This window comes from Pelobates fuscus, chromosome 12 (assembly GCF_036172605.1).
Source record: "Pelobates fuscus isolate aPelFus1 chromosome 12, aPelFus1.pri, whole genome shotgun sequence".
Taxonomy (NCBI): domain Eukaryota; kingdom Metazoa; phylum Chordata; class Amphibia; order Anura; family Pelobatidae; genus Pelobates; species Pelobates fuscus.
The window spans coordinates 46247508-46275275 of record NC_086328.1 but is presented as its reverse complement, the minus strand read 5'-3'; the positions used below and the strand labels follow the sequence as shown (position 1 = coordinate 46275275).

The window sequence follows — 27768 nt, the reverse complement described above, 5'->3', positions numbered from 1 at the left end:
AATCCAGTGACTGGAAGAGAGGCAAGACTATTAAATAGCCTTTTAAAGGAAATTGAAAAGCCATTTCATTTATTTTTTTTTTTTTGAAACCGTTTCACACGTGTACGAAGTTAAATATTTCTATGTGTCTGCCTATGCAATAGTGCATTTAACGGTTTCTTATTTTCCTGCATTATGATGTATTTATATTTTGGTCTCCTCTCAGCAATTGTTTTTGTTTATCACAGCATATTGTTTGCAAACGGTCACAGAAGACAATCCTGAGCTGCTGGCCTCTTTTGATGCCAACTCTCTGAAGACCCTGGAGTCTGTGCTGTTATCTCCAGCTGGCAACATGGAAATGAGACACCTTCAGACATTAGTCGGTGGTAAATGGAAATCTTTGTCAATATTGTGGCTACAACCTCAGCCAGTCAATTGTGTATTAGCACATCTCTGTAATTTTTCTGCGAAAGTTGTTTGTTTTTTTTTAGACACCAAAGTGGTCAAAGTACAGAAGAATTTCTGTAAATAACTTGAACTTGCTTTTGTTCTTATCAGATTGTGATTATTGCTATTAAAGGGATACTATAGTGCCAGGAATACAAAGCTATATTCCTGGCACTATGCCTGCCCCCACCTCCCTTGTTAATAAAGGGTTAAATAAACCTTTATTTACTTACCTAATGCCAACGCTGATGTCCCTCGGCGTGGGGCTGACGCTCCGCCCCCTCGCACAGCCTGTTACGAGCGGACTCTAATGCACGCACATTAGACCTCCCCATAGGAAAGCATTGAATCAATGCTTTTCCATGGGGGAAAAATCTGACACTAGGTGTCCTCATGCTCTCGTCCTCAAAATACTGGACCTAAGGTCCGTTTGAAACCCGGAAGCCTTCTAGTGACTGTCTGGTAGACCGCCACTGAGGATAGATTTACTGCTGCAGTGTTAACATTGCATTTTCTCTATACCTCAGATATCTGAAATATAGAAATAGTCTTGATCGCTTAACCCCTTAAGGACCAAACTTCTGGAATAAAAGGGGATCATGACGTGTCACACATGTCATGTGTCCTTAAGGGGTTAATCTATTGCTACCACCTGTGCACTTAACCTTGTAATGTGCCCAGACCGAGGAACAAATAAGGGAATAATGGTAGCACACCAACAATACCTCACATAAAATGCTTCAAATTAAGAAGTACAGATATTCAATGACATATATACAAAAAAGAGGACCTAGAAAACAGAAATCTAGTGTAATATTGGTAAGAACTCATGATATTTACAAAAAATCCATATATTATACTCGCACAATATTACACAGACTCAAAGGTATGTGCAAACATAATATGCCACAAATGGCTACTAGTAAAGTTCACGACTCAGTCCACCATTCTTTAAACCAGCTAGATAGAGGGGGTTCTCCACACAACAAAGTCTATCCTGGGAAATGTCTGACATCAGTCAGACCATCAGCGAATAAGAAATGAAATTGCCAAGTTAGCTGTGTCTCGTATATTACAAAACTCTCCAGGAGCACTGCATAAAATGTCCATTATTAGCCCTGAGCCCACTTAAGTAATTAAGAACAAAGTCAAATCTCTCATTGCAAAATTTGGGACAATGCATATTTAGAAAATTCTAAATCACTGTGTGTGGATATTGCATTGGATTCAGGTTTGGGGTGAACGCTACTTGTATGGGGCTGATACAACATGGTGTAGGGTTTTATAATACTCTGAATTAATGTAACAATTTGGTGTTCTAATCTAACTTATAGAACATTGTAGGCTTGGAAATAGGGTGGCTTTTAAGATGGTTTCAAGTCAGTATATGTGGAAGGGCATATCATGTATCTTTGAGAGGAAGTCCCCAGTCCCTTTTTTTTTTTTTTTTTTTTTTTCCCAACCCGCAACACCCACTCCAAACAAGTAATGTTACCTAGTTAATCATTTCATTGCTGGCTAGTTCATATCTGTGTATTGAATAAATGTATAAATTTCTATGGTGGTTTTTATGATAATTATGGACTTTATTTAATAGGTGCTTCCTACTATTATTGGATAAAAACAGGGGGGTAGATGCAGCGCTTCAGTAATCCTTGACAAGGTATATGTGAAGAGAACCAGAGAAGGAATAATAGTGTAGTATTTAAAACTGTAGTGGTGATAAATGAAATAAAATATGTGCACTCACACTTTCCTGGAGCTTCAATACAGCTCCAGTGTATGCGCCTGGGCAGAATAATCCCCGCCTATGGATCAAGTGCAGAGGCAATTCTTCGAATTATAGATGTGGTAGGGGGTATCGTGTAATGGAGCCGTAAAACTTGGCTCCTCTGATAGCGCTTGAAGTGGTATGATCCCCACTCAAGGATACAGGTGTAAAAGCAAATTCTTCCCTCCGTGTATATTTGGAGATAAACAAACAGAACCACAGTAGTGTACACCGTAAAAAAGGAGTGTAAGCAGAAATAAATAATTTAAGCCTACTCACATGCTAATGAGCAAGTTCCGGTTTGCTCAATCCAAAGCGCTTGGGTGGTATGATTCCCCCACCAGGGATATAGCTCCAAACAATCCGACAGCAGCAAAGTATGGTCCAATTAAAAAAGTACTTTAATGTTAAAAAAAATATATAATAAAAGAAATACAATATATAATAAAATAGTGATTAAAAAGTTATAAACAATACACTTAACGCGTTTCTCCTTGGATAGGCTTTATCAAAAGTGTACTGAAGCGCTGCACCTACCACCCTGTTTTTATCCAATTTTCTGATCGGAAATGAGAGACTCCGTATTGGTGTTCCCACTGCTTTTGGACTATTATCACTTTGCTTCTGCGCTGAATTTATTTTTGTGTGATTGTGTACTTCCTACTGTTATACTTTAAGTCATACAATTCAAATGTGCATATGGTAAATATGCTTGTTCTAATTTCCAAGGTGCTGTTTGGAATCTGAAAGAGAAGATTCCTTCCTCCAGTCAGGCTGACACCATAAATGCTATTTTAAGGATTCTCGCTGAAGTCCTGTCCGTGGATTCAGGTGTTTTCATAGCAGAGATGAAAGAGACAGAAACCCAACATTTAAGTGCATCTGCAGCAGAGGCCGAAACAGAGGAAGCAGCCGCAATCCTTGAAGAGGCCACACTGAATGAGGAAAATGGGATGGTAGATGGTGCAATTAAAGAAAAGAAACCAAATGACATTTCTGACTTCATTCCAGTGAGTAAATCAATATTTTGGCAGTTATTATTTTGTGTATTTCTGCAGTTAGATCTTTCCTATAATGTTCTTTTTAGCGATCTTGGATTAAGTTTCTTTTTATTAAAAAGCTCCTTTTTTAAGTCTCTCCACAATCCCCAGCCATGATACAAAGGTGTCAAGAAAATATTAAACAGAAGGATAGACCATGTCAAACTTAATTTATTTTTTTTCATGAGAAATTGTATAAATCAGGTTTTTTTTTTTTTAGTGGATGCAATCTACTTGTAGTATGCTGAAACATTTTATACGGTTCCATACAGAAAGCTTGCTGTTACTGTGAGAGGTTTATAGGAGTGGTTGGTTGAATAGAGAATGGAATATTAAAATGTCCCTTTTAGTTATGGACAAAAAAAAAAGAGAATTTCTTTTACTGGTTAGTTGGCCATTGGTAAATGTAATCCATTATCCTGGGCCCTGCAGAAACATGCTTGACACCTTGTTTATGTCTCAGGTCAACTTCTCTTAAATCTGGTTATAATTTTTTGACATAACACAGGGGCAATAATCATAAGGCAGAAGAGACCTGGTAATGGAAATTGCTGTCGCTGTTAGGAAACAAAATGTGCATTGATAACTATACTTTTCTAAAATCTATAAGCTACTGAGGAAGAAAATAGCAGTTAAAAAAAAAAAAAAAGTTTTCATAAGAATGCAAGTAAACTTACGTAGCCTCCGAAGTGACCTGTTTTAAAAGTCATAATGATTTTTGTAATGGCTTCTGATGTTGATGAGAACCTCTGTGTCATTCTGACCTTTCTCCATGATAAGATATCTGGGTATAACTCATTGGCAGTCAACTCCAGAGTGCAATCAGTTCACCTTCCAGTAAAAAGTGAGTTGGTTAGGTTTAAATGTGAGTGGTGTTTTGTACCTCACAGCAGACATTGTTCTATTTTTATTTTTTTGGTAATGGACTATAACGCCCCTCATGGCAATTCCATGGACTTCCAAGGGGAGAGAGAGAGTATAAATCCCACCCAACAGGGCCCTACAAATCATAGGAGACAGAATAGAGTATAGAAGTCTCCTATGACAATATTATAGTTCACTTATTGTCCCACATGTTTCAGCATTGTGCTTCATTCTCTTATTATTCCACTGTGGCTGATTAGGCGCCTAACAAATGTAGCTTCACACCTATAAACATCTTATTGCCATGAATGTGTAGCACAACACTTTCCTTAACCACCTTAGCTCTATTCCTCAATGTGCAATCCTCTGGTCCTTTGACTTAAAAACCACCAGGTCGGCTTTAAACAACTGCTGTAAACAAATGTTGTTTCCTGTTTGATTTCTAAAGGAAAGTTCAGAGAGCATTTCCATCTAACTGCCTAACTGTACCATCTTTTTGCGTAATAAGCCGCTGCCATTGGGGGCTTAGGAATCCACATGATATTACTATTCTTTCTGGTCCCTTCAAAAAGATTTATACTTCTAGTTTGTAATTTTTCCCCCCACACCATCCACAAAGAGTTTTGTAACAATGGTGCTGGTTCTGAGAGCCAGAAAAATTGCATAAATCTAAAAGTGATTACTAGAGCTCAGTCCAGATGCATCCACTTGGCTGTGCTGCTAGTGGTTATGGTGCGTATACTATTCCTTTAATTTCGTAAAAGGGGCATATATTTCATGACTATTCTCATGCTGATTATTTAGGCTGTTACATGTGTCCTGTTTCTTTGTTCAGCATCTGGCATTATGACAAAGTATAATGCGGTTATTCAATAAAGTGAATTTCGAATTTAAGTAAAAATAGCCGACACAGAGAAATTGTCTATGCTTTCCGTGTGGCTTCTCTGGCCTTGAATTAGAAATTCAATTTGATTTTTGCAATTTAGTGAATAGCCCTGTAGGTGTTTTGTCTAAACTCTTTTTTTGGGATGTTAATGTTAGACTGTTTTTTTCCATTGAATAACATGTTTAATCTTCGGTTGTTTATTTATTTTTTTATATTGTATCTGCTCTTTTTTTTTTTTTAATTAGCCTGCAAATGAAGAGGTGAGGCAAGTTTCAGCTTTACTGGTGGCACAAAGAACTGCATTAGAGATGATAGTCAACATGTGCTGCAGTGAAGGTTTGTGTGTTTTTTGTTTTGTGTGTGTGTGAATATATGTAATTTGCACGTTTTATAATCTATTATAAATGTTAGCCATGTTTTCATGGACAATTCATGTAACAGGACAAAAATCTTTACCCTTTAGACCCTTCAGATGATGAATGGGAAGCAATGTCAAGCAGTGATGAGAGTGAGATGTGCATTGAGAATTCTGTGACCAACATTGGAGGCCAGCTACTAACACCATTGTGCTTGTCTGATGAAGTTCATTCTGCTCTTCTGAACCACACTATTCCAAAGAAGGTAAAGGGATCTTTTTATACTACAGAGTAGCATCATTCTATCATTCATGAAGTTTGTCCACAAGGGGCTGGTTCTTCTAAATTTGCTACATTATTTATAAATCATAATGTGACAGCTTGCATAACATATCGTCTGAAATACATAGATAACTCTGTATTAAGCACTTACATTTTTGTTTTGTGTTGGTTAATTCTTTAAAAAAAAAAAGAAAATAAATTCACACCTATTTTGTTCATTTAATTTATTTTCAGGTTTTTGAAAAGACTGCTTTTCCCAGTAGCTCCGCTGTCGAGATCTGCAAACAGGCTTCAGCATGGAAACCGTTAATTGCAAAGTAACATCTTGATTTATTTGTTTTGAGAACATACCTTTTTTTTTGTAGTGTGCCTATTGAGTTTCCTTTTATAAAATTGTGTTTTTTGTTTTTTTAAATAAATGTTAAAAAACACTAGCTATGATTTTCTGTCGCCTTTCTGCTTGCATATAATAAGGTGTCGTCGATCAAATGCGGCAGTGTTATGTCTTTGGCAATGTCCTGCTTGGAAACCTTGGGTCCAGGTATAGAGCAACTAAATCATTAGGATTTCTGTCATCTGTGCAATTTTTAGTTGTTGTTGTTGCACTCTAAGGAACATGGCAACTACCGCTCCATCAAGCGGTTAAGTTACCAAGAGTCTATGGGTGCCTCCCTTATTTTTGTCAAACTGCCTGTAAGTGGTTTGACAAAAATGGGGTCTCCTTGAAATTCAGAGACCACTCGGTCTCCAGGCTACCTGAGTGACATGGAATTTACACTAACTTGCCTGAGCGAGTGTTGGAGGAGAATTGATGTTGATAATGCAGAAGTATAAATTCCACCCCCTTACAACTGGGAAAGGGGCTGTCTCAAACTTCTCCTTTTTCCAAATACCTTAACAAAAACAAACAGGATTCTGGCATGGTTTTTGGCCAGGAATTTTCTGTGTTCGTGATATGAGGTCCTGTCATTGTTTTGATTCCTTAGGCTGTGCTGGTTGATCAGGTATTCTATTTGGTTGTGTTTGCAGGATGTACACTGTGCAGCTCCGAGCACTGACCTGCCTGCACAATATCCTGTCTATGCTCGACATAGAAGACTTGGGAGGGGCCTCTGCATTACAAGAGCTGGCTCTGCACCTCTCTGGGGTAGTCTTCACTCAATCAGGTGGGTAAAATTCACACCCGTTTAAAGATTTCTAAGGCAAAATAAAACTGACCTGGCAAAATTCTCCCAAGGTCATTTTTGCTTTCAGTTTTTATAATGTCTGGCATTAAATTTCAAATTCACTTTGAATTCTTAGTTTAGTAAATAACCCGGCTTTTGTAAATTTACCTTTTAGACTGTTGTTCTTAATAATTTACCTTTTAGACTGTTTTCATTAATAATTGGTGCTGAATATTCCTTATACCTCTGCTAACTAATGGTTTAATAACTGATAATAATGATATGGCTAGTGAGTGAGTCGCACATCATTGACTATGTATTATTAGTGTAACAGTTCCCAATAGAAACAACACAATGTTGCATAAGATTTCCTTATTTCATAAGCTTTTAAAAGAGGAAAATGTAACCATTTTTGTTTATGACCTATCCCATAGCTTCCCCGTTTTTAACGCCAATTACGTCCCCAGATATATGTGATATTTTGATTGAATGTTTCAATAAACGGGGTAATTGGTTCTGCAGATCTTGCACCACAACACATACACCACAAAATTCAGCTGAAGCAAAAGCCCCCTAAGTGAAGGTGATTAATTTGAAGGAAAATAATTGGCTTCTTTCTGAACCGGATATTTGAGAATGAGTTGGGATCTTCAATATATCACTGTAGGAAGGTTAATTTGAATATAGCAAAAATGTTCCATCAGTTTTCACATTTACTAAAAATAAAGACTTCATTGCAAGTTTTTGCGTTTGAGAGAAGAGTCCCCCAATTAATGATCACATTGTCCTAGATGAATTGCTCTGAACGTGTTATGTTTTCTTTTAAATTTTTCTTCAGATATTCCAAAAAAGGATGATTTTTTGGAAGCAGCAAGTAGTGCTGTACGTGCCTTGCTTCAGACTATGGCATCCAAAGGAATACCACAGGTATGTGTCTAAATCAAGCCATGGTTATCCTTAAATGTGCCACTAAACTTTTTTTAAACTCTTTTGTGAAAAGAAACATAAAAAAAAAAAAGTTTATTTTGTTTGAATGCATAATGACTGTTGGCTTGGAGATCTCTTGTGGGAATCTTAGATATAAAATGTGACGTGGCAGGTGGGCATTTGAGTAATTAAATAACCTCCATTTGTTTAAATATACATAGTGATTTGGGAGCGAGCACAGGTAACCTTTTTTTCTTTGGTTTTTACTGTATGTTTTGGGGCTGATGTTTACTATGGTCATTGTTGCTGCCCAGGAGTGATGGGAGTTTGAGCGCAGGAGTTGTTGATTTTTGTTTTTGTATTCACTTTTGTATCACACAGCTATATGGGCCGCCCGTCCCATACATTCCTTATTAAGGGTTAATAAGTATGTAGGGCTGGATATAAAAAATACCCCTCTCTGTCACATTAGAGATATCTTTGCCAGAAGCTCAAGGAAGCAAGGTGAAAGGTTAGTGTAGGACCCACCTGAGAGGTTTGCCTTGACATGGCAGGTGGGCTAAACTCTCTCATGGCCACCGGAGAAACAAAATAACCTCCATTTGTTTAAATATATAGGGATTTGGGAGAGAGAGCAGGTAAAAAATGTCTTTATTTTTTACCGTATGTAGTGGGGCTGATGCCAATTTCAAATTCGAAATGCAAATAAATGAACCCAAGCTGGAAACTTTATTATTTTTTTTTTTTTTAATTTTATACCAATATTTGTAATAATACAAAGAAATTAAAAAACTTAAAGGGATGGTATAAAAAAAAAAGAACTTTATATAAGTAGTTAAGATATAGACCAAGTAACTTAACACTAGCCCAATATAGTGGATCCACAGCAGTAGGGAGAGTTCTTGTGGAACGGCCGTTAAAAAGGATGGTCACGAGTGTAGGCTTGTAGTCCAATGGAACATGTGGGGAAGAAACAAAAATAAGAGACTCCAATGGTACCGTATATAGATGCACTTAAATATTAGGATTATAATAAGGAACTACTCACAATATCCAGAGCTAAAATCCAGCTCTGATGTGGAATGATCCCCACTCAAGGATATATGGAGTACTTCCGATATTTAAATGTATATGACAGTACGGTAGTCCAACAGCAGAGTCGTCCAATCCAGAATAAAAGAAATAAAATATAGTGCTCACTGTATCTTTTTAAAATAAAAATATGAAATATACTCACAGTATATTGAGCAGGCTCATGGCTCGATAAATAGCGTATGCGTGGTATTATCCCCACCTAAGGATTCTTTGTGCTTCTTTTAGGCGATGAAAAATAATGTAGTCAGGTCAGGATATTTAAAATAAAATATAAAGTGAAAGAAAGGAATATGACAACCAAAGTATATAAAGCCAAAAAAATACTTTATTAGCACAAATTAAAAGGTTTCTAGACTCATTTCACCTGAACAGGCTTTTTCAAGTAGAAACTAGTACAAACCTAGACCTGACACACATGAGTTTATATAGGATACTTTAATTGCATTGAGATTTGAATATTCCCGCCATAATTACATCATCATAATCTTAATAGAAAGATACATAATAAAAATTTAACTTTGCAACATGGTTAAAGGTAAGTAAACTATTAGGGTATATTATAGAAGGTTTCTTTTAACGGACCAATATAGGCACCCAGACCACTTCAGCTCAATGAAGTGGTCTGGGTGCCAGGTCCCTCTAGGGTTAACCCTGCCTTCTGTAAACATAGCAGTTTAAGAGAAACTGCTATGTTTACATATTAGGTTAATCCAGTCTCTAGTGTTTGTCTCATTGACAGCTGCTAGAGGCTCTTCCGCACTTCTCACTATAGTGGTCCTTTAATATTGTTTAATAAAAACTAGACTTTAAAATGCTTAAAATAGAGTATAAAGAGAATCTCGGGTGGAACGCATGCGTCATAGATCGGTGGGACGCATGTGTGTTAAGGAGGAGGGAGCAGGAGCTGAGCCGTCGGAGAGAGAATCGTTGCGTCACCACGGGAGAGGAGCCTCGTGGTGATGGCGATGAAGAGATACATTTGCCGATATACTGTCTAGTCAACTTGGCAGAACAGACCGCATAGGCAAGCATATCTCAAACGGGTCACAGGATCAAGACCCGAAGGAAATGCAGAGAGTAGACTGACGCTCGCCTTCAAGACTTCTCTAGGGCTGCACCTATTCTGTGGAACTCCCTTCCCTCCTCAATCAGACTTTCACCCAGCCTCCACTCCTTCAAAAAATCTTTGAAAACTCACTTCTTCGTTAAAGCGTATCAATTAAACTGTCAGCAGGCTTTTCATCCCCCACCCCATGACTCCTTTCCTGCAACTGTCAAAAATGACCTACCAAGCACTCAATAAACCCTTCTCTAACAAACTATTTAATTCCCCTACTTTAACCCGTTTGTGTCACTATACCCCACTCCCTCTAGCATGTAAGCTCATTGAGCAGGGCCCTCAACCCCCTCTGTTCCTGTACGTCCAGTGGTCTGATTATGTGTCTGTTAGTCCACCCATTGTACAGCGCTACGGAATTTGTTGGCGCTATATAAATAATAATAATAATAATAATAATCTCTTGCACAATTAGTAAAACTAGGCATAAACATAGGACCCAAAGGCACATACATAAAAAAATTATGCAATAACAGATTTGACAGACTTGTATAACAAAATGTAAATCGAAAAGGCTTATACATAAGCAGATATATGTAGTGCCAATGATATAGGGATATGTATAATAAAAACAATAGAATAACATGAAATATTGTGTGCATTTTGGTGCAAAAGGATTAAATGAGACATTATTATATTTGACATTTGTGAATAGTAACAAATATAGATATGAGTATAACTGAGAGTTTTAAAATTAAAATATATGGGTAAAAATGAATAAATAGTAAAAATGAAATGTAATAAAAACACTATTAGTAAAATCTATAATCGATATTATTATAAAAAAATTAAAAAGGTCAAAGTCTTTATTTAGACCTTGTGGGGCAATAGTCTTTAGATTATATGCCCATTCCTTTATTTGCTCCCTAAAAATTTTTTTTATATATCTCCTCCTCTCCATGAGACACTGCATGTATCTATGCCTATGCATTTAAGATATTTAGGATTTTTACCGTGTTTTAAAAAATGTTTTGATACTGAGTGGTTCTCATAACCTTTTGTAATATTCCGGCAGTGTTCTGCCAGACTGGTCTTAAGATTTCTGGTGGTCATGATGACATATTGGAGCCCGCACAGGCATTCCATTAAATAATATACATTTTTTGTATTACAATTGATGACTTATTTTTTTTTTTTTACGGAGTGTTTTTTGTGATTGACTTAAAAGAAGTGTTTATTTAATGGTATTGTCTGTACATTTACAGAATACACATTTTGTTGCATTTAAAAAAAAAAACCTTTAGGTTTGGCCATAAAGGAGGAGGAGCATAGGGAAGGAGTAGTACAATTGTGTTTAGTGTAATTTTTTTATAAGGATATATTTAAAGCTGGGTGCTCCTCTAAATATAACCTGTGGTTTGTCTGGAATAATTCCAGCTATAGTATCCTGTTTTAATATAAGACAGTGTTTATTAATGATTTTTTTCATTACATGGCTTTTGTTATTAAAATCAAAAATAATTGGCAATGGTGGGACATTTTTGTGTTTTTTTTATCTCTATACTCTAAAACAGGCTTCCCCAAACTCCGGCCCTCCAGATGTTGCTGAACCACGATTCTCCCACGATTCTCAGCCTATCCATTTCATTCATAGAATCATGTTGTAGTTAAGCAACATCTGGAGGGCCGGAGTTTGGGGAAGCCTGTTCTAAAAGATCTGGACTGATTTTTTTTTTTTTTTGATTTTTTTTTTTTCTCTAATACTTTTTATCGTTTGGTTTAAATTATTGATGGGGTAGCTTTTTTTTTTGTTTTTTGTTTTTTTTTGGGTGAATTGTTTTTAAAACAGGTTATGTGATTGTTTCTCAAAATCCTTTTTTTTTTTTTTTTTTTTTTTTTTTTTTGAATTCTTTATTTTTGTTGTGCTTAAAGATATAACAACGCGTATGTGGTACCCCAACGGCATTCCACAAACTTTGCAATGACAGTTATAACAGTGGGGTACATGGTAGGACTTGCACAATTTTATATTAACATGAGTGGTTCGTTCTAGTACTAATAGCTTGTATGTGGGTAAATTACGTGAGACAATAGATGTAGTCAAAGTCATGTATAGTGTTTATGGAGTTACAACCACAGATTTATTCGTTAATAAGCTCACTTCTAGACAAAACGATAAGCGTTCAAGTGTTGCATGAGTCAAGTTCAGATTAAATGAACTAGCACTATCCTGGTATTACAGTACGATTCATACTTTGTTGAGCCCCCAGCATAGACACAGGTTAACTAACTCGTCTAGGGTATGTGTAAAGGCTTGTCACTGCTAGGTAGTTAGACACAATGCTATGCATACACAAGTATTTTGCGCTATCTGGATGCAGGAAAAAGCCTAACTTAAAGCCTAAATATGACTCCTCCACTCTTTAGACTAAAAAGCTAAGTCAATGCTCATGAGAAATAATTAGCAGTAATAGATTACGTTGTGAGCTTATTTAGTTTCAGTTACATCTTCCCCTTCGGCTGCCCCAGTCTCTCCGATGGCAGGAGCTGAGAGTCGTGTAGGGATCTGCATGGTTGGACTGCTTGAGGAGGCAAGGGGTTAATTCTGTGTGGAAGTCCTGAATTGAGGGGAGCGATAGTCTGCCACTACCGGGGGCTGTGTGTCCCATTCCTCCTGCCCCACGTCTCACAGAGTCCTCCTCAGCCTATGTCTTTAAGGGTGTGGGCGGACCGTCCTGTTCCCAGGTATAATGTGGGTCCCTCGCGGGTGCGAGTGCTGGCTCTTCCCCGCTGCTTTGCCGGGACGTTGTGTGGTAGAGCCTTGCTGACATGGGTAGGCAAGTCTGCGATGGTGCCGGGCTGTGGATTGGATGTGCTGTGCCTTGTGCTGGGTTGTAGTCGCTGGTGTACATCTCCTCACCTGTGTTCTCTCCGGCGGGGGAGCGTGTCGTTTGGGGCGCCATTTTTAGTGCGCCTGGTTCGGATGAGTGAGCCGCCTGGATGGGAACTGCAGGATAGAGCCATGGGTGCAATTTTAACCTGAGCTCGTGAGTTGTTTAGTCTCTCTTCCAGCTTTTTCAACATGCTTCTGCGGTAGGGCGCGCATGTGGCTGGCACTCGGAGGCCATTTTGGGGGATTCCGTCGGAGTGTTCCATGTAGCAGGGTAGTAGCTTTTTGGCCCCGCGTGTCGTGGTCTGACATGAGCCGCCGCGTGTGTGTGCAGACCGGGGACACGCCAGACCCCGGCCGGAGACCCGGGAGAGCGGCCGTCTCGTCCCGGCTCAAGCTCCTCACGCCTCGGGTCGTAGTCGGGTTACAGAAGGCTGCTTTAAGGGTATCCCCACGTACCTCAGGATCTGGGGATCGGGGTGGGTGTTGCGGGTAGATTTGCCTTCAGTTTGCGACGTTTTCCGACCCCAAAGCGGGAGCTCAGACAGACGCGTCTGATCCCGTCGGCGGTCCGGCCCCACCCCAGTTTCTCAAAATCCTGAGTGCGAGAGCAGTTCATTCGAAGATGAAGGAACTGACTCTTTAGTGTTCCATGGAGCCAGGGTTTGTGGTGGCAGCTGGACATATCTCTAACATTATTGGTGCACACTTAAATACAAAAACTTTTTTTTTTTTTTTTTTTTTATTTGATTATTTTGGATACATTTCCAAGTCTAAAAAATATATAAGAGATTGACTATATTCCCAATTTAAAACAACACCTTTTATTATTCAGATTTAAGTATTGTAAAAACTGGTTAAGATAGTTTTCACTGCCCTCCCAGATAAAACAAAATAAAAAAAAAAATTATTTTGTCAATGTTTCTAAAATATGTGACCAGGTTTGCCTTCCAGTCATGCCCGCCCAAAATGGCCGTGGATTCCCACTCTGCCATAAAGAGGTTGGCAAACCTTGCGTATAGCTGTACTGTTGTGAGAGACTCTGTGATCTCTCTCAGTTCTATGTTATAACAAGCTATTTTTAACTTGTTTGCCATTCTTATACATGTTTTTGTATTCCTCTTTCTGCATTACAGTCTGTGCCTTGCAGTTTACGTCCAACTTTACATTTTTACTTTTTGTCTTTTCTCGTGTTTTCTTGTTTGCAGTGTATGACCCCAGAGCAGATAATCAGTCTTGGTGAAGCTTGTGCCCAAAGCAGCCATACAAGTGCAAGGGTGAATGCTGTCAGTATTATAGGCATCACAGGAAGTGTCCTGGCAAAAGCAGATAGTACAGTAGACATACTGAAGGTAATAAAGCAGAGCTCCACAATGAGAAGAAAAATGTTTTTGAAATGTTTTACTATTAAGATTAAAAGGGAACAGTGACTTCCCAGGATTCCCACGTTTTAATATGTTTGTTGCTATAGTTAACAAATGTTGGTGTGAAATATAAAATGCAGGAATTCACACTGTTTATCTCTGTCTTGGAGCTGAGTGCCTTGATCTTGACCCCTGTCAATCAATCTGCCCTTTGTACCTGATAGTCCGCATAGAGCAAGAAACAGAAAAATATTTGTTACTCTTCCAAATTAACGTGTACCTGGACTGACTAACACACACGATAAAAAAAATATATAAAAATGTATGTATATTTACACTGATTGCTACAATATTAAAACCACTAACAGAGGAAATGAATGCCATTGATTACATGTTACAGTGGCACCTGTCAAGGGGTGGATTATATTATACAGCAAGTGAACAGTCCATTTCTGAATTTCATGTGTTGGAAGCAGAAGAATTGGGCAAACGAAAATATCTGAGTGGCTTTGACACGGACCATATAGTGATGGCTAGATGACTGGGTCAGAGCATCTACAAAAACATCAATTCTTGTGGGGTGTTACTGGTATGCAGTGGTTAATACGCACCAGAAGTGGAGCATGGAAGGACAACTGCTGATCCGGTGTCAGGGTCGTGGGCGCCCAAGGCTCATTGATACATGTGGGGAGCAAATGCTATCCCCTCTGTTACAATGAAGAGCTACTGTAGTTCAGATAAAAAAAAGTAATGATATAAAGGTGTCAGAACACACAGTGCAATGCAGCTTGCTGTATATGGGGCTGTGTAGCCACAGACCAGTCAGATTGGCCATGATGACCCCTATCCTTGGACAATGTCCTGCTTGGAAACCTTAGGTCCTGGCATTCATGTGGATGTTACTTTGACATGTGCTACCTACCTAAGATTGCTGCAGACCACTATACCCCTTCATGGCAGTCGTGTTCCCTGATGGCAGTGGCCTCTTTCAGCAAGATAAAGCACCCTGCCACAGTCTTGGCCTCCAAATTCCTCTTCAACCAACTGAGCAAAACTGTTGGATTTGCTAGCTGGAACAACAAATCCAATCCGTGGAAGCCACACCTTGCAACTTGAAGGACTTAATGGATCTGCTGCTAATATTTTGGTGCCAGATACAACAGGACTTGTTCAGAGGTCATGTGGAGTACGCCTCAACACATCAGAGCTATTGTGGTAGCACAAGGTCAACCTAATCAATCTGAGGCAGGGGTTTTAATGGTTTGTGTGTAAGTGTTACAATTTAAGCAAGTATTTGAGCTAATTAGAGATTCTATAATAAACACAACAAACAAGGGGGTAATCCCAAACAGCAAATGAAGAGCTAAACAAAAAAAAAGTAGTGTTTTTTTTTGGTTTTTTTTTCTAATTTGAAAGTTTTCAAACATGCATGTTTACAGTGATAGTACACACTTCATAAGATAAACTGATCCATATAGACCCCTTTTTCTTAATTCTCTGTTATGTGATCATTTCTACCTGGTTTTTGGTTCCCCCTTTAGTCTATTGGAAACTTCCTCCTTGGAGTTGCTACCAATGACTCCTCTCTGGTTGTGTCTGGTGCTGCACTGGATGCTATTTTTGATGTGTACGCCGATGGTGAAGTAGCCGAGAAGGCAGCTGTAGAGATCAAATTGCTGCAAAACTTAAAGAAAATTCAACCTGCATTCAAAACAAAGGTATGCTTAATGAATACATGTCACATTAAATATAAATAAACCTCCTACTTACTCATTTGCATGTGTCTTCTTTGTGAAAATTTGAAAAAACAAACAAAAAAGCCCAAACCAACTAAAAATAGACCAGTACTTGTTTTAAATTACAGTAACCATGACCACTATTTCCAGACTGGTTATTTCTTTAGCACTTTGCTGTGATACACTTACTTTTTTTGATTTCTTTTTTTTTTTATAATATATACACTAATCTGAAACCTGCTCAGTAGCTGTAGGTATTTTCCACTTGTAGTGATATGTATGCTGACTATGGACTACAATGTAGGTTGTTTTTTTTTTGGGGGGGGGGGGGGGGGAGGTTTTGGTTCTGGGTTTTTCGGTTAGATTTTTCCCAATTTTGCCATTTTATGGTGGCATGTAGAAGATCTTGCCAGGTGTATTAATAGAAAAGTGACCGGTCTTAGTTCTCTTATCCTACAAACGTACATTTTAAATATTCTGTTCTGTTTGTTCACACAGTCTTTATTCCTGTCTCCAACAGATACGAAAAGAAGGCAAAGAAAAATATAGCATGGACCAACTGTGCGTCTTGGACAACGTCAGGACAAATTTGAGGCGCTTCATACCTTATTTGGAAAATGTAGAGAAAAAGTTTAAACCCTGAAAAGTATGAAAGATTAAAAAGCCCATACATTTTTCATAGGGAGAGCTAAAGCAGCAAAAAAAAAGACCTCTATTTGTATAAAATATATATATATATTTTTTATGAACTTATGTGACAGGTGACTTTTTTCTTTTTTTCAGTTCATAACAGTGCCCATCTGAATCTAGGATAGTACTCTGAGAACTTCCTGGTTTATTTTTATTACCTTTGGAAAGGGAAGCTGCCCTATCAAACCTCTTGGTTTTATATTTGCATAGTTTCATAGCTGAAAAGAGATTTGCGTCCATCAAGTTAAGTCTCTCACATTTGTTTTTGCTGTTGATCCAAAAGAAGGCAAATAACCCAGTCTGAAGTGCTTCCAATTTTGCAACAAACTTGGAAAAAAATCTTTCTTGACTCCAGAATGGCAGTCCGATATCTCCTTGGTTGGTTTGTTGTCCATTTTGAATTTGAGAAACGATATCAAGACAGCACCGGAACTTAGCAGTGTTTGGAATCAGGGGTTTTAAACATATAGCATTTATGTTAAAATTATTAAAAGGTACAAAAATTAAAAAATGCAGGGATTATAATTGCTGCTTTTACCAACTATACTCCTAAGTGAATCAGAAACCACTGAAATTTGGTGAGGTTCTTAATGAAGACTGTATTTGTAATTTCGGACTATTTGTAGTTAAGAATTTTGAATGTCCTTTGCAATATCAAGCTTTTTGGGTTGATGCAATATGAACTTAAGATTTATTGAAAAACCTTATAAGAATAAAGATTTTATTTGGAAATTTAAATGTTGTATAGTGTATTCAAACTGCTGAAATATAGTACAAGAGCTTCCCATAGTTTTAGAACACTGTAATCCAACGAAGGTGACTAATTCTGTGGCGTTATTCCCTACAATGAACTGGGAATTGTACAACGATCACCTCAGTGCAGCTCAGGTACCAAAATATCTGCCTGAGCCCAGTGGGTGTTCCAATCCTGAGTAGCTGCTGAAATAACTCTGCTCCCTTCACAGTGAAGACACCACATTAAACACTACCGTCACTCTAAACCTTAACCCCTTAAGGACCAAACTTCTGGAATAAAAGGGAATCATGACGTGTCAGGCACGTCATGTGTCCTTAAGGGGTTAAAGGGACACTATAGTCACCAGAACAACTACAGCTTATTGAATTTGTTCTGGTGAGTAGAATCATTACCTTCAGGCTTTTTGCTGTAAACACTGTCTTTTCAGAGAAAATGTAGTGTTTACATTACAGCCTAGTGATAACTTCACAGGCCACTCCTCAGATAACTGTTAGAGATCCATCCTGGGTTGTGGCTGCCTAAAATGAATCCAAACATTCAGTGTCTCCTCCCTCTGCATGCAGACACTGAACTTTCCTCATAGAGATGCATTGATTCAATTCAGAAGAAAAGAAAAAAAGGTGGAAGCTACAGGAAAGACACTCAAAAGATGGGGTTAACCCACAATGGACTACCAGGGTAGTAACAGGAAAGAGGAGACAAGCTATGAGTGCCCTTAGTGGATCAAGATATCATTAAAATTTAACTTTTAATAGTACGAAAAATATAAAAAACAATTGGAGGAAAAAATAAGAAATATTGAAAATAACTTTTAGTGAATTTACAGTAAGTGTAAATGTATGTACAGCAAAACAAAAGAAAAGAACCAAAAAATAAGTGCTAATCAAAATCTGTAAGCTAGATGGTGAATACACGTATACCTATATTATAATGGTATATTTGTGCACATAGTATCGCGGCACATCTGCCCCAAATTGCAATGTGGGTGACATTCGATACTTCAAGTAGTGTGCAATTCGGAGAACACTGAATTGGGGTCTAATGGGCAGCTGCTGCCGAGTTTCTGCGCATGAATCAGCCCTGTGACCTATGTAAAGAGATCTTCAATCGCTGATAAAATGTCCAGCGTATTTGACAGGCCTGTTAAACGATCACAGTCAAGATGAGGATTAATCTTTCTAGTGATAAATCATAATTAAATGAAGTGCTGTACAAATATACACAGAAGATATGGTAGCTGTATGCAACTGATAGTCCAATAGCAATCAGTGTAACGTGTGAGCGACCAAATAGACAAAAACAATCAAACACTGAAAGTGCTGGTAATCAAACCTGTGACCTATGCAGAGAAAGACCTATACTCGCTGTTAAGATATCCAGCATACTTATTGACAGGTCTACAATGGTCACAGTGCAGATATGGTTCCTTCTTTAAAGTGATAAATTATACATAAATGAGGTGCTAAACAAATGTACACTAAAGATATAGCTACATTAGATACATAAAAACACAGAGGACCTGTTCATAAGTTTTCAGGATACCTCTGGTATAAGTAACTTGCAACAAAATAAAGTTGCAGTTAGCTTGCAACAAGACAAAGTTGCAGTTTTGTAGTGATAAATTATACATAAATGAGGTGCTGTACAAATATACACTAAAGATATAGCTACATTAGATACATAAAAACACAGAGGACCTGTTCATAAGTTTTCAGGATACCTCTGGTATAAGTAACTTGCAACAAAACAAAGTTGCAGTTAGCTTGCAACAAGACAAAGTTGCAGTAAGAACTGAAATAGTAACAGTAATGATTTACTTGGTAAACGGAGTGGAATGTTGCCACCAACTGCATATGAGAAATGGAGCTAAAATAGCCCAAACTAAACCACAATAACTGTTATAGCCAGCAGACACAGAGGGAGGGGGTAGTATCACAATCGAATGTGTACTGAAGGTGAAAGAATAATGCACAATGGCATAGATCTACCCCACAATATAGTCTGCACCAGTCATAACAGGAGTGGTGAACAGGATCCTTCAGAGAGTGCAGTCATGTTGATCTAAGGACCACACACTGAGCTGTTGCACTGAATCCAATGGCCCCTACGTTGAATTTGCTTCAAATTCTTACTTTATTGATTAGTTTTGCTACTTTTTTTTTTTTTTTTTCTCTTTGCAATGCTAAACAAAATCCTGTATATATACAGGGTAAAGATTAGATTGGGTTATTCTATACCAGGGGTAGACAACCTTCGACACTCCATTAGTGATCTATCTCTCCCATAATGCTCTTACCGCCATAGCCCTGGCAAAGCATCAGGGGAGATGTAGTCCACATCTGGAGTGCCAAAAATTGTCTCTCTCTGTCCTATCCCAACGTGTCAGTTAAAATCTTGCTGGGCTGGCCAATAATAACAAGGAATGTCACCATCAACACAAGCCTTATAAAGACAGTAATATGTTTTATCATATTGCTGTGATATTGTATTATATTAATAATGCAAACTTTAAAGCTGGCACTCGAAGCACGATAACTATTACAACGTGCTTTAATGCTTATGGTGCCGCCATTACCCACCATCCCTCTGGTTCATTTCCAAAAGGCATTGCACAAATTGAGGGTCCCTCAGGATATGTGGCATGTTGGTATTGTGAAGTAATACAATATCAATTTGTTCATATTTGACAGCACTTATTGGCAGAGCTTAGTCAACCAATAAATCCAATCAAACAGTTTGACACAGAACCAGGAGACATGATGACACCACAACCACTACAGTAGGCTATAATAGTTATGAAGAAAAGAAAAAAAAAAAAAAAAAAAAAGTAGCAAAACTAATCAATAAAGTAAGAATTTGAAGCAAATTCAACGTAGGGGCCATTGGATTCAGTGCAACAGCTCAGTGTGTGGTCCTTAGATCAACATGACTGCACTCTCTGAAGGATCCTGTTCACCACTCCTGTTATGACTGGTGCAGACTATATTGTGGGGTAGATCTATGCCATTGTGCATTATTCTTTCACCTTCAGTACACATTCGATTGTGATACTACCCCCTCCCTCTGTGTCTGCTGGCTATAACAGTTATTGTGGTTTAGTTTGGGCTATTTTAGCTCCATTTCTCATATGCAGTTGGTGGCAACATTCCACTCCGTTTGCCAAGTAAATCATTACTGTTACTATTTCAGTTCTTACTGCAACTTTGTCTTGTTGCAAGCTAACTGCAACTTTGTTTTGTTGCAAGTTACTTATACCAGAGGTATCCTGAAAACTTATGAACAGGTCCTCTGTGTTTTTATGTATCTAATGTAGCTATATCTTTAGTGTATATTTGTACAGCACCTCATTTATGTATAATTTATCACTACAAAACTGCAACTTTGTCTTGTTGCAAGCTAACTGCAACTTTATTTTGTTGCAAGTTACTTATACCAGAGGTATCCTGAAAACTTATGAACAGGTCCTCTGTGTTTTTATGTATCTAATGTAGCTATATCTTTAGTGTACATTTGTTTAGCACCTCATTTATGTATAATTTATCACTTTAAAGAAGGAACCATATCTGCACTGTGACCATTGTAGACCTGTCAATAAGTATGCTGGATATCTTAACAGCGAGTATAGGTCTTTCTCTGCATAGGTCACAGGTTTGATTACCAGCACTTTCAGTGTTTGATTGTTTTTGTCTATTTGGTCGCTCACACGTTACACTGATTGCTATTGGACTATCAGTTGCATACAGCTACCATATCTTCTGTGTATATTTGTACAGCACTTCATTTAATTATGATTTATCACTAGAAAGATTAATCCTCATCTTGACTGTGATCGTTTAACAGGCCTGTCAAATACGCTGGACATTTTATCAGCGATTGAAGATCTCTCTTTACATAGGTCACAGGGCTGATTCATGTGCAGAAACTCGGCAGCAGCTGCCCATTAGACCCCAATTCAGTGTTCTCCGAATTGCACACTACTTGAAGTATCGAATGTCACCCACATTGCAATTTGGGGCAGATGTGCCGCGATACTATGTGCACAAATATACCATTATAATATAGGTATACGTGTATTCACCATCTAGCTTACAGATTTTGATTAGCACTTATTTTTTGGTTCTTTTCTTTTGTTTTGCTGTACATACATTTACACTTACTGTAAATTCACTAAAAGTTATTTTCAATATTTCTTATTTTTTCCTCCAATTGTTTTTTATATTTTTCGTACTATTAAAAGTTAAATTTTATTGATTCAATTCATCTCTATGAGGAGATGCTGATTGGCCAGGGCTGTGTTTGAATCATGCTGGCTGTGCCGCTGATCTGCCTCTTTGTCAGTCTCAGCCAATCCTATGGGGACACATTGTGATAAACTCAGGCTACCACTTTTGCTGATGGCAGTGGGCAGGTCTGAAGGAAACCGGGACAGAGCCAGCAGCTCCAGACTTGAATACAAGTAAGATTTCTATATTTAGGGAGGCATGAGGGACTCTGGGTGGCTAGATGGTGGTTTTAACCCTAATGGGTCAGCAATACATGTTTGTGTTCCTGACCCTATAGTGCTACTTTAACCCTGTGCACTACCCTAACTTTGTACTGTCCCTTAAAACCCTTATTCTACAATAACCCTAGCCTAAAATGTAATCTAAAAGATGCATGTCAAAGCATGTTTTTTGGGGGGGGGGGCAATTTACTGCTTTCTCTGAGTTTTGAGGAACTTTAAAAACAAAGATAAAACCATTGAACTGTTAGCATAACTAATTAAGATACTTTGAGAATTCCTCAATAGTGCAGGTAATGAAAGTGTTTCTATATTGAACAAAATGGACATACATGCGGGTATCTGTTTGTACCTGGGTAATTCTTAAACTATGCTAAAATAATATGACAAACTACACTGAGACAGTGCCAATGCAGTAGTGGCACTGATAACCACCAGTGAGCTGTTATGTTCTAGTGACAGGAGTTTTCCTTTACGATAAATGCAAGAAAGAATTTGGAACACTTTGAAAAGTGTCTACTTTGGGGAGTTCAAAAACCTGTTCCATTTTAAAACTAGTATGAAAATTTTCCATTTTTCTTTGTATAATGCAGCAGATAATTGTGCCATCACAAGTATATTCCGCTAACTAAGAAAGTTGAATATTCTGCAAGTATGATGGCTCACTTTCTATACCAGAATAAAAGTGGTGGAAGAGACCAGTCAGAAAATACCGTTCTGGTGTCAAAGAAATGTTTTGGTTTTTTTTTTTCAAAAAATTGCTAATATTAATAAAGTGTACTATGAAAAGTATCAAAGTGGCAAAGTCAGTCAGAACTTGCATGCAAGAAAAAGATATCACTTGCAGTGTTTCAAAATCGGGTCTTATAACTTTAATACCACAAAACACTGAATAAGTATGATTCTACATAACTGGATATTAATACACAAAGTAAAGAATCTGGAGTAATGCCTTGCCCTGGAGACACCTGACTGGCAAGGTTTTTGAAGCCCACACAATTTAGGTGCAGTACAGCAATGAAATTAGAAAGATGAAACTGAAAGAGTAGGTTGTTGAGAAAATCTCAACTTGTGATCGAAAGAAACATCAACCGTGCTGGCAGTGTGTAGCAAGCGGGATCAAGCAAAGCAATGTCTTGAAGGCGAGCATCAGAGGTGGGACTACGGACAAAAGACAGATGTAAATCTTCAGCAGATCATAAGGGCCTAGACGGGACATACTTGTGTATTAGGGAGGATAGATCAGTGGGAGCGGCATTATGTAGAGATTTTAAAGCAAGAACCAGAATTTTAAATTGAGCCCTATATCTTACAGGAAGCCAATGTAGTGACTGACGGATGGGTGAGGTGCGGCCGGACAAGAAGACTAGCCTCGCCGCCGCATTCATTATGGACTGTAACGGCCCAAGTTGGGAGCACGTAAGACTACTGAAAATCGGATTACAGTAGTCAAGGCAAGAAAGGACAGTGGAATGGACCAACACCTTAGTCGCATCTGGTGTTAAGTAGGGTCGGATGCATGCAATGTTTTAGAGATGGAAGCGGCAGGATTTGGCGATAGACTGAACCTGAGTAGTGAAGGAGAAGTCAGAGTCAAAGAGAACACCTGGGCAGCGAGCCTGCGTGATGGAACTGATGGTAGCACCGTTGCTTTGAAGGGAGACAGGCACAGGAGTGTCAACACTTGAGGGAGTAAAGACCAGAATTTCAGTTTTGGTCAAGTTGAGTTTAAGGAAGTGGGCAGCCATCCAGTTAGAAACCTTGTTATATGTGTAATTTCCCAAAAAAAGAAAAAACACAATTTTCAAAATAAGCTGAAATCCTATACATATGATGTACTCTATAAATCAAGACACATAAATGAATTTATTTTGAACTACTTTTTCTAAGCTGGACATATCATGCACACACTATTATTGCCAAAACTGTGGAATTTTTTTTTTTATATTTTTTTTATAATTAATGAGAATGTATCTATGTATATGTGATATCAATTAAAGCCCTGTTTGCCCTCTAAAAAAACGATATATAATACGTGTTGGTGCAATAAATGACAGAGATGTAAATTGCGTTTGAACACAAACCGCAAAATATGCAAAAATGGCTTGTGTCCTTAAAGGTGAGACAAGCTTCTGAAGCTGTGTCCTTAAGGGGTTAAGGACTGAGACAAATGTACATGTTTTCATCAAGATAAAACATAAAAAAACTTTGAATTTTACTATGTCTGTTCAACTGTAATTCACCTATTTAATATTAAGTGCACCCAGACTTATTATATATCATTTTTTTGAGGAGAAATAGGGCTTTCATCTAACATCAAATATTTAGCTATGAAGCATTAATTAATATGAATAAAATATAAAAACGTGAGAAATTAAGAAATGTTGTAAATTTTTTTGTTCTGCATGACATTTTAACTGTGAATGTCATAATACTGTTTGCTTTTACTGCAATAAAATACACATATTTGTATTCAGCGATGTCAAACGTGTAAAACAGTACCCCCCTATGCATGGCCGGACTGGGAAGAAAATTCGGCCCGGGTATTCTTTAATTACAGCGGACCACTAAAAAGGAGGTGGGGCCAGATAGGGTGTGTCTTGTCATCACCAATGACAAGCACGCCCCATCACAAAGTGAGCATGTTGGTTCAATGCTCTTCCAGGGTAGACCATGCGCAGAGCTCTGTTGAAGAGCTCTAGCATGAGAAAAAGACCCTGTATTTGTTCTGCACAGCGCCAGCAAATTTAATAACAGGCTTGCACTGTGTTTGCTTGAAATTTGTCTCTGGTGTCTCCAAAGATGGGATACCAGGAGACAAAAATGCTAGGAAAGCATTGAGTGATGGGTGCTGTGTTTGCGTGAGGGTACTATGTGGGCAGGGGTGCAGTGTGTGTGTGAGGATGCTGTGAGTGTCAGGGGTGCAGTGTGTGTAGGTAAGTGAGGGTGCTGTGAGTGTCAGGGGTGCAGTGTGTGTGTGAGGGTGCTGTGAGTGAGGGTACTGTGAGTGTTAGTAGTGCAGGGTGTGTATGAGTAAGTGAGGCTGCTGTGACTTGAGTGATTATATCCCCTCTCCCATATTACCTTATGCCTGGGAGGGGGGAATCCTGCTGCTGCCATCCATAGATGGTGGTCCTAGTGGTGAGTGAACTCTAGCCTGTGGGGCTAGAGTTCACTCTTGCGAGACCCGGAGCGTTGCCATGGCAACGCTCTGAATCTCGCGAGAGGAACCCGGCGGAGCTGTAAGTTAGAGCTCCGACGGGTTCCTCTCCTGGCTGTCTCCCTCCCTCTCTCCCCGCCGGCCGCAGTATACTGCATGTGGGCCGGTGAGGGAGATCTTTGATCTCCCCACCGGCCCATCGTGGACTACTGCAGGGGCGGCGCTCGAATAGTTCTGGCCCTGCAAAGACCGGCATGGGAGATTCTGTGATCTCCCTGCTGGCATTGTCCCATGGCCACCGCGGCCCACCGGGCATTTGCCCGATGGCCAGTCCGGGCCTGCCCCTATGTACAGGTCTTATGGTGTTTGGAGAGTTATAGGGTCAAATATAGCACATTACATTTTTCAGTTTATACACATTGAAATTTGCCAGACTCGTTATGTTGCCTTTGAGACCAAATGGTAGCCCAGGAATGAAAATCATCCCGTTGATGGCATACCATTTGCAAAAGTAGAAAACCCAAGGTACTACAAATGGGGTATGTCCAGTCTTTTCTAGTGGCCACTTAGTCACAAACACTGGCCAAATTTAGCGTTCATATTTGTTTGTGTGGGAAAAATACAAAAAACTAATTTGAACTCCAATTTTGGCCAGTGTTTGTGACTAAATGGCTACTAAAGGAGACTGGAAATCCCCAATTTGCAATACCTTGGGTTGTCTACTTTTGCAAATGGTATGCCATCATGGGTGTATTTCTCATTCCCGGGTTACCATACGGTCTTAAAGGCAACATAACCAATCTGGTGAATTTTAATGCGAAAAAAATTCAAACACAAGCCTTATATTTGACTCTTTAACGTTTGAAAACACCATAAAACCTGTACATGAGGAATACTGTTATACTCAGGAGACTTCGCTGAACACAAATATGAGTGTTTCAAAACCGTGTAAGTAACACAACAATTATATGGTCAGTGTAAGTGCCGTTTGTGAATGAAAAATGCAACAAAAAAGTCAATGATGATATCATCGTTCTAAGACATTTTACTGTTTTGAAACACTAATATTTGTGTTCAGCGAAGTATCTCGAGTAAAACAGTACCCCTATGTACAGGTTGTATGGTGTCTTGGAAAGTTACAGGGTTAAATATAGTGCTAGCAAATTAAATTCTCTGGACTTTCTGCCTGGGTTATCAGGCAGGTCCCGCAAATTGTAATTAATAAACAAATAAATTAATTATGTAAAAATATTACATAAATATATACATAGAATAAAAAATATATAAACGTATACCATATTATGCCACCCGCCGGCGTTTAGAGCCGGGTCCACAAGGACGGCATAGTACGCCCGCCGTCCTTCAGGGGTTAAAAGAGATTCCATGTGTTTTTTTGGTTTACAAGTTAAAGGACCACAATTGAGTGGTCTGGGTGCAGTGCCTCTGCAGTTTTAACCCATTAATGTAAAACACTGCATGAGTAAACATATCTTTAGTGACCATTGGAGGCACTTCCACAGCAAAAAGTCAGTTTCACTCAGTCACGTGATCAAATGCAGCTCATAGGAAAGCATTTAATTGGATGCAGGTGCGATGCTTGCTGCATATGCTCAAAGAATGCTAAATTAGTCGAAGGCAACAGAATCCAGCTTACATGTCCGAGCCATAATCTCTTAGCCAAAGGCTGCCTAAACACCATGGGAGCTACATTTTTATTTTTTTAAATTTTTTTTATTCTTTATTTTGGTTGTGCATGTGGTTACAGGTTATTAACAGACGCCACAACAGCGTATTTCAAGATTAACAGTAGTTACGTAGTGGCATAGAAATTCGCACATTTTTTGTTGTATATCATGCTTGACTAAACGGTTATGTCGTCGAAATATGTTTAACTCGTATAAAATAAAACAAAATAATCCATGCTTAACGTTGAGTACGTTGGCATTTGTAGTAGGCATACTGATGAACACATTCTTAAACTTGGGGAGCCCCCCTTCCCTGTATTTGGCTACAGCCTGGTTCTGCTAGTAGGTTTGTGGGTTTAAGCTCCCTCTAAGTTTCCATTAGGCTGCGATTTGCAGGAACCGGCTGAATTTGCACTTAAACAAGATCCTGATTCATGCAGGGGTTTACCGCTCAAGACAGATTATGCACGTGTAAGTAGTGCAGGTTGGGGTGCGTCGCTTATGTGTCAGCACAGGATGGATCACTTAGCGTGTATAGGCTTGTGTATGTCAAGTTAAACTAAACTAGGCTGACAAAGAAACAAACGGTTAGGCAAAATTATGAATATTAATATCATTACCAATATTAACTGGAGACCTGCTGAAGGTGGGCATTGCAATGTCCTGCATGGTGTAGGCTGTAGGCACAGGACCCCAGCTCCACTATTCATTCGGGTTATTTCCGTTCAGCCGGTGCCTACCGGGTATACAGAGCTGTCCAGTATGGGGGTGGCTTGCTGTCGGCTCTGCTGTGGTTTGGTCGTGCAGCTTAGGACTGATGTTTGTGCGGTGGTACAGGGCACTCCACGTGAGCTTTGTGCAGGACGAGTGTCCGCCGCCTGCCTCCTCCGCCCATGGGAGCTAAATTTTAATTCACAACCTGGCTACAGACAGTCAGAGAAATGACAATTGGTAGTGGTATCCTTACTTTGTGTCTCCCTGGGTGTCCTCTCTTTCTAATGCAATTTGCTTTGTAGTTTAGGTCACACTTGGTACTCTCTGTGACTAAGCTATGTGCATACATTTGATAAGGAAGTATTTTTCTGGCGTGAGGGGGCATGGCTAAAGAGGTA

The 27768-nt window shown here is 38.8% G+C and overlaps 1 protein-coding gene across 1 annotated transcript in view; it reads left to right on the top strand.

The window, feature by feature from the left end:
- HEATR3 (HEAT repeat containing 3) overlaps nt 1-17554 on the top strand; it is a 28546-nt gene extending 10992 nt beyond the window's left edge. Inside the window, exons 6-15 of the mRNA XM_063437908.1 lie at nt 228-368; nt 2930-3210; nt 5236-5326; nt 5454-5611; nt 5863-5945; nt 6658-6794; nt 7633-7721; nt 13972-14115; nt 15669-15845; nt 16384-17554. Of these exons, the coding sequence (XP_063293978.1) occupies nt 228-368; nt 2930-3210; nt 5236-5326; nt 5454-5611; nt 5863-5945; nt 6658-6794; nt 7633-7721; nt 13972-14115; nt 15669-15845; nt 16384-16506 (1424 nt within the window). The 3' untranslated portion in view covers nt 16507-17554. The remainder of the gene's footprint in view (nt 1-227; nt 369-2929; nt 3211-5235; nt 5327-5453; nt 5612-5862; nt 5946-6657; nt 6795-7632; nt 7722-13971; nt 14116-15668; nt 15846-16383) is intronic.
- Nucleotides 17555-27768: the final 10214 nt, after the last annotated feature.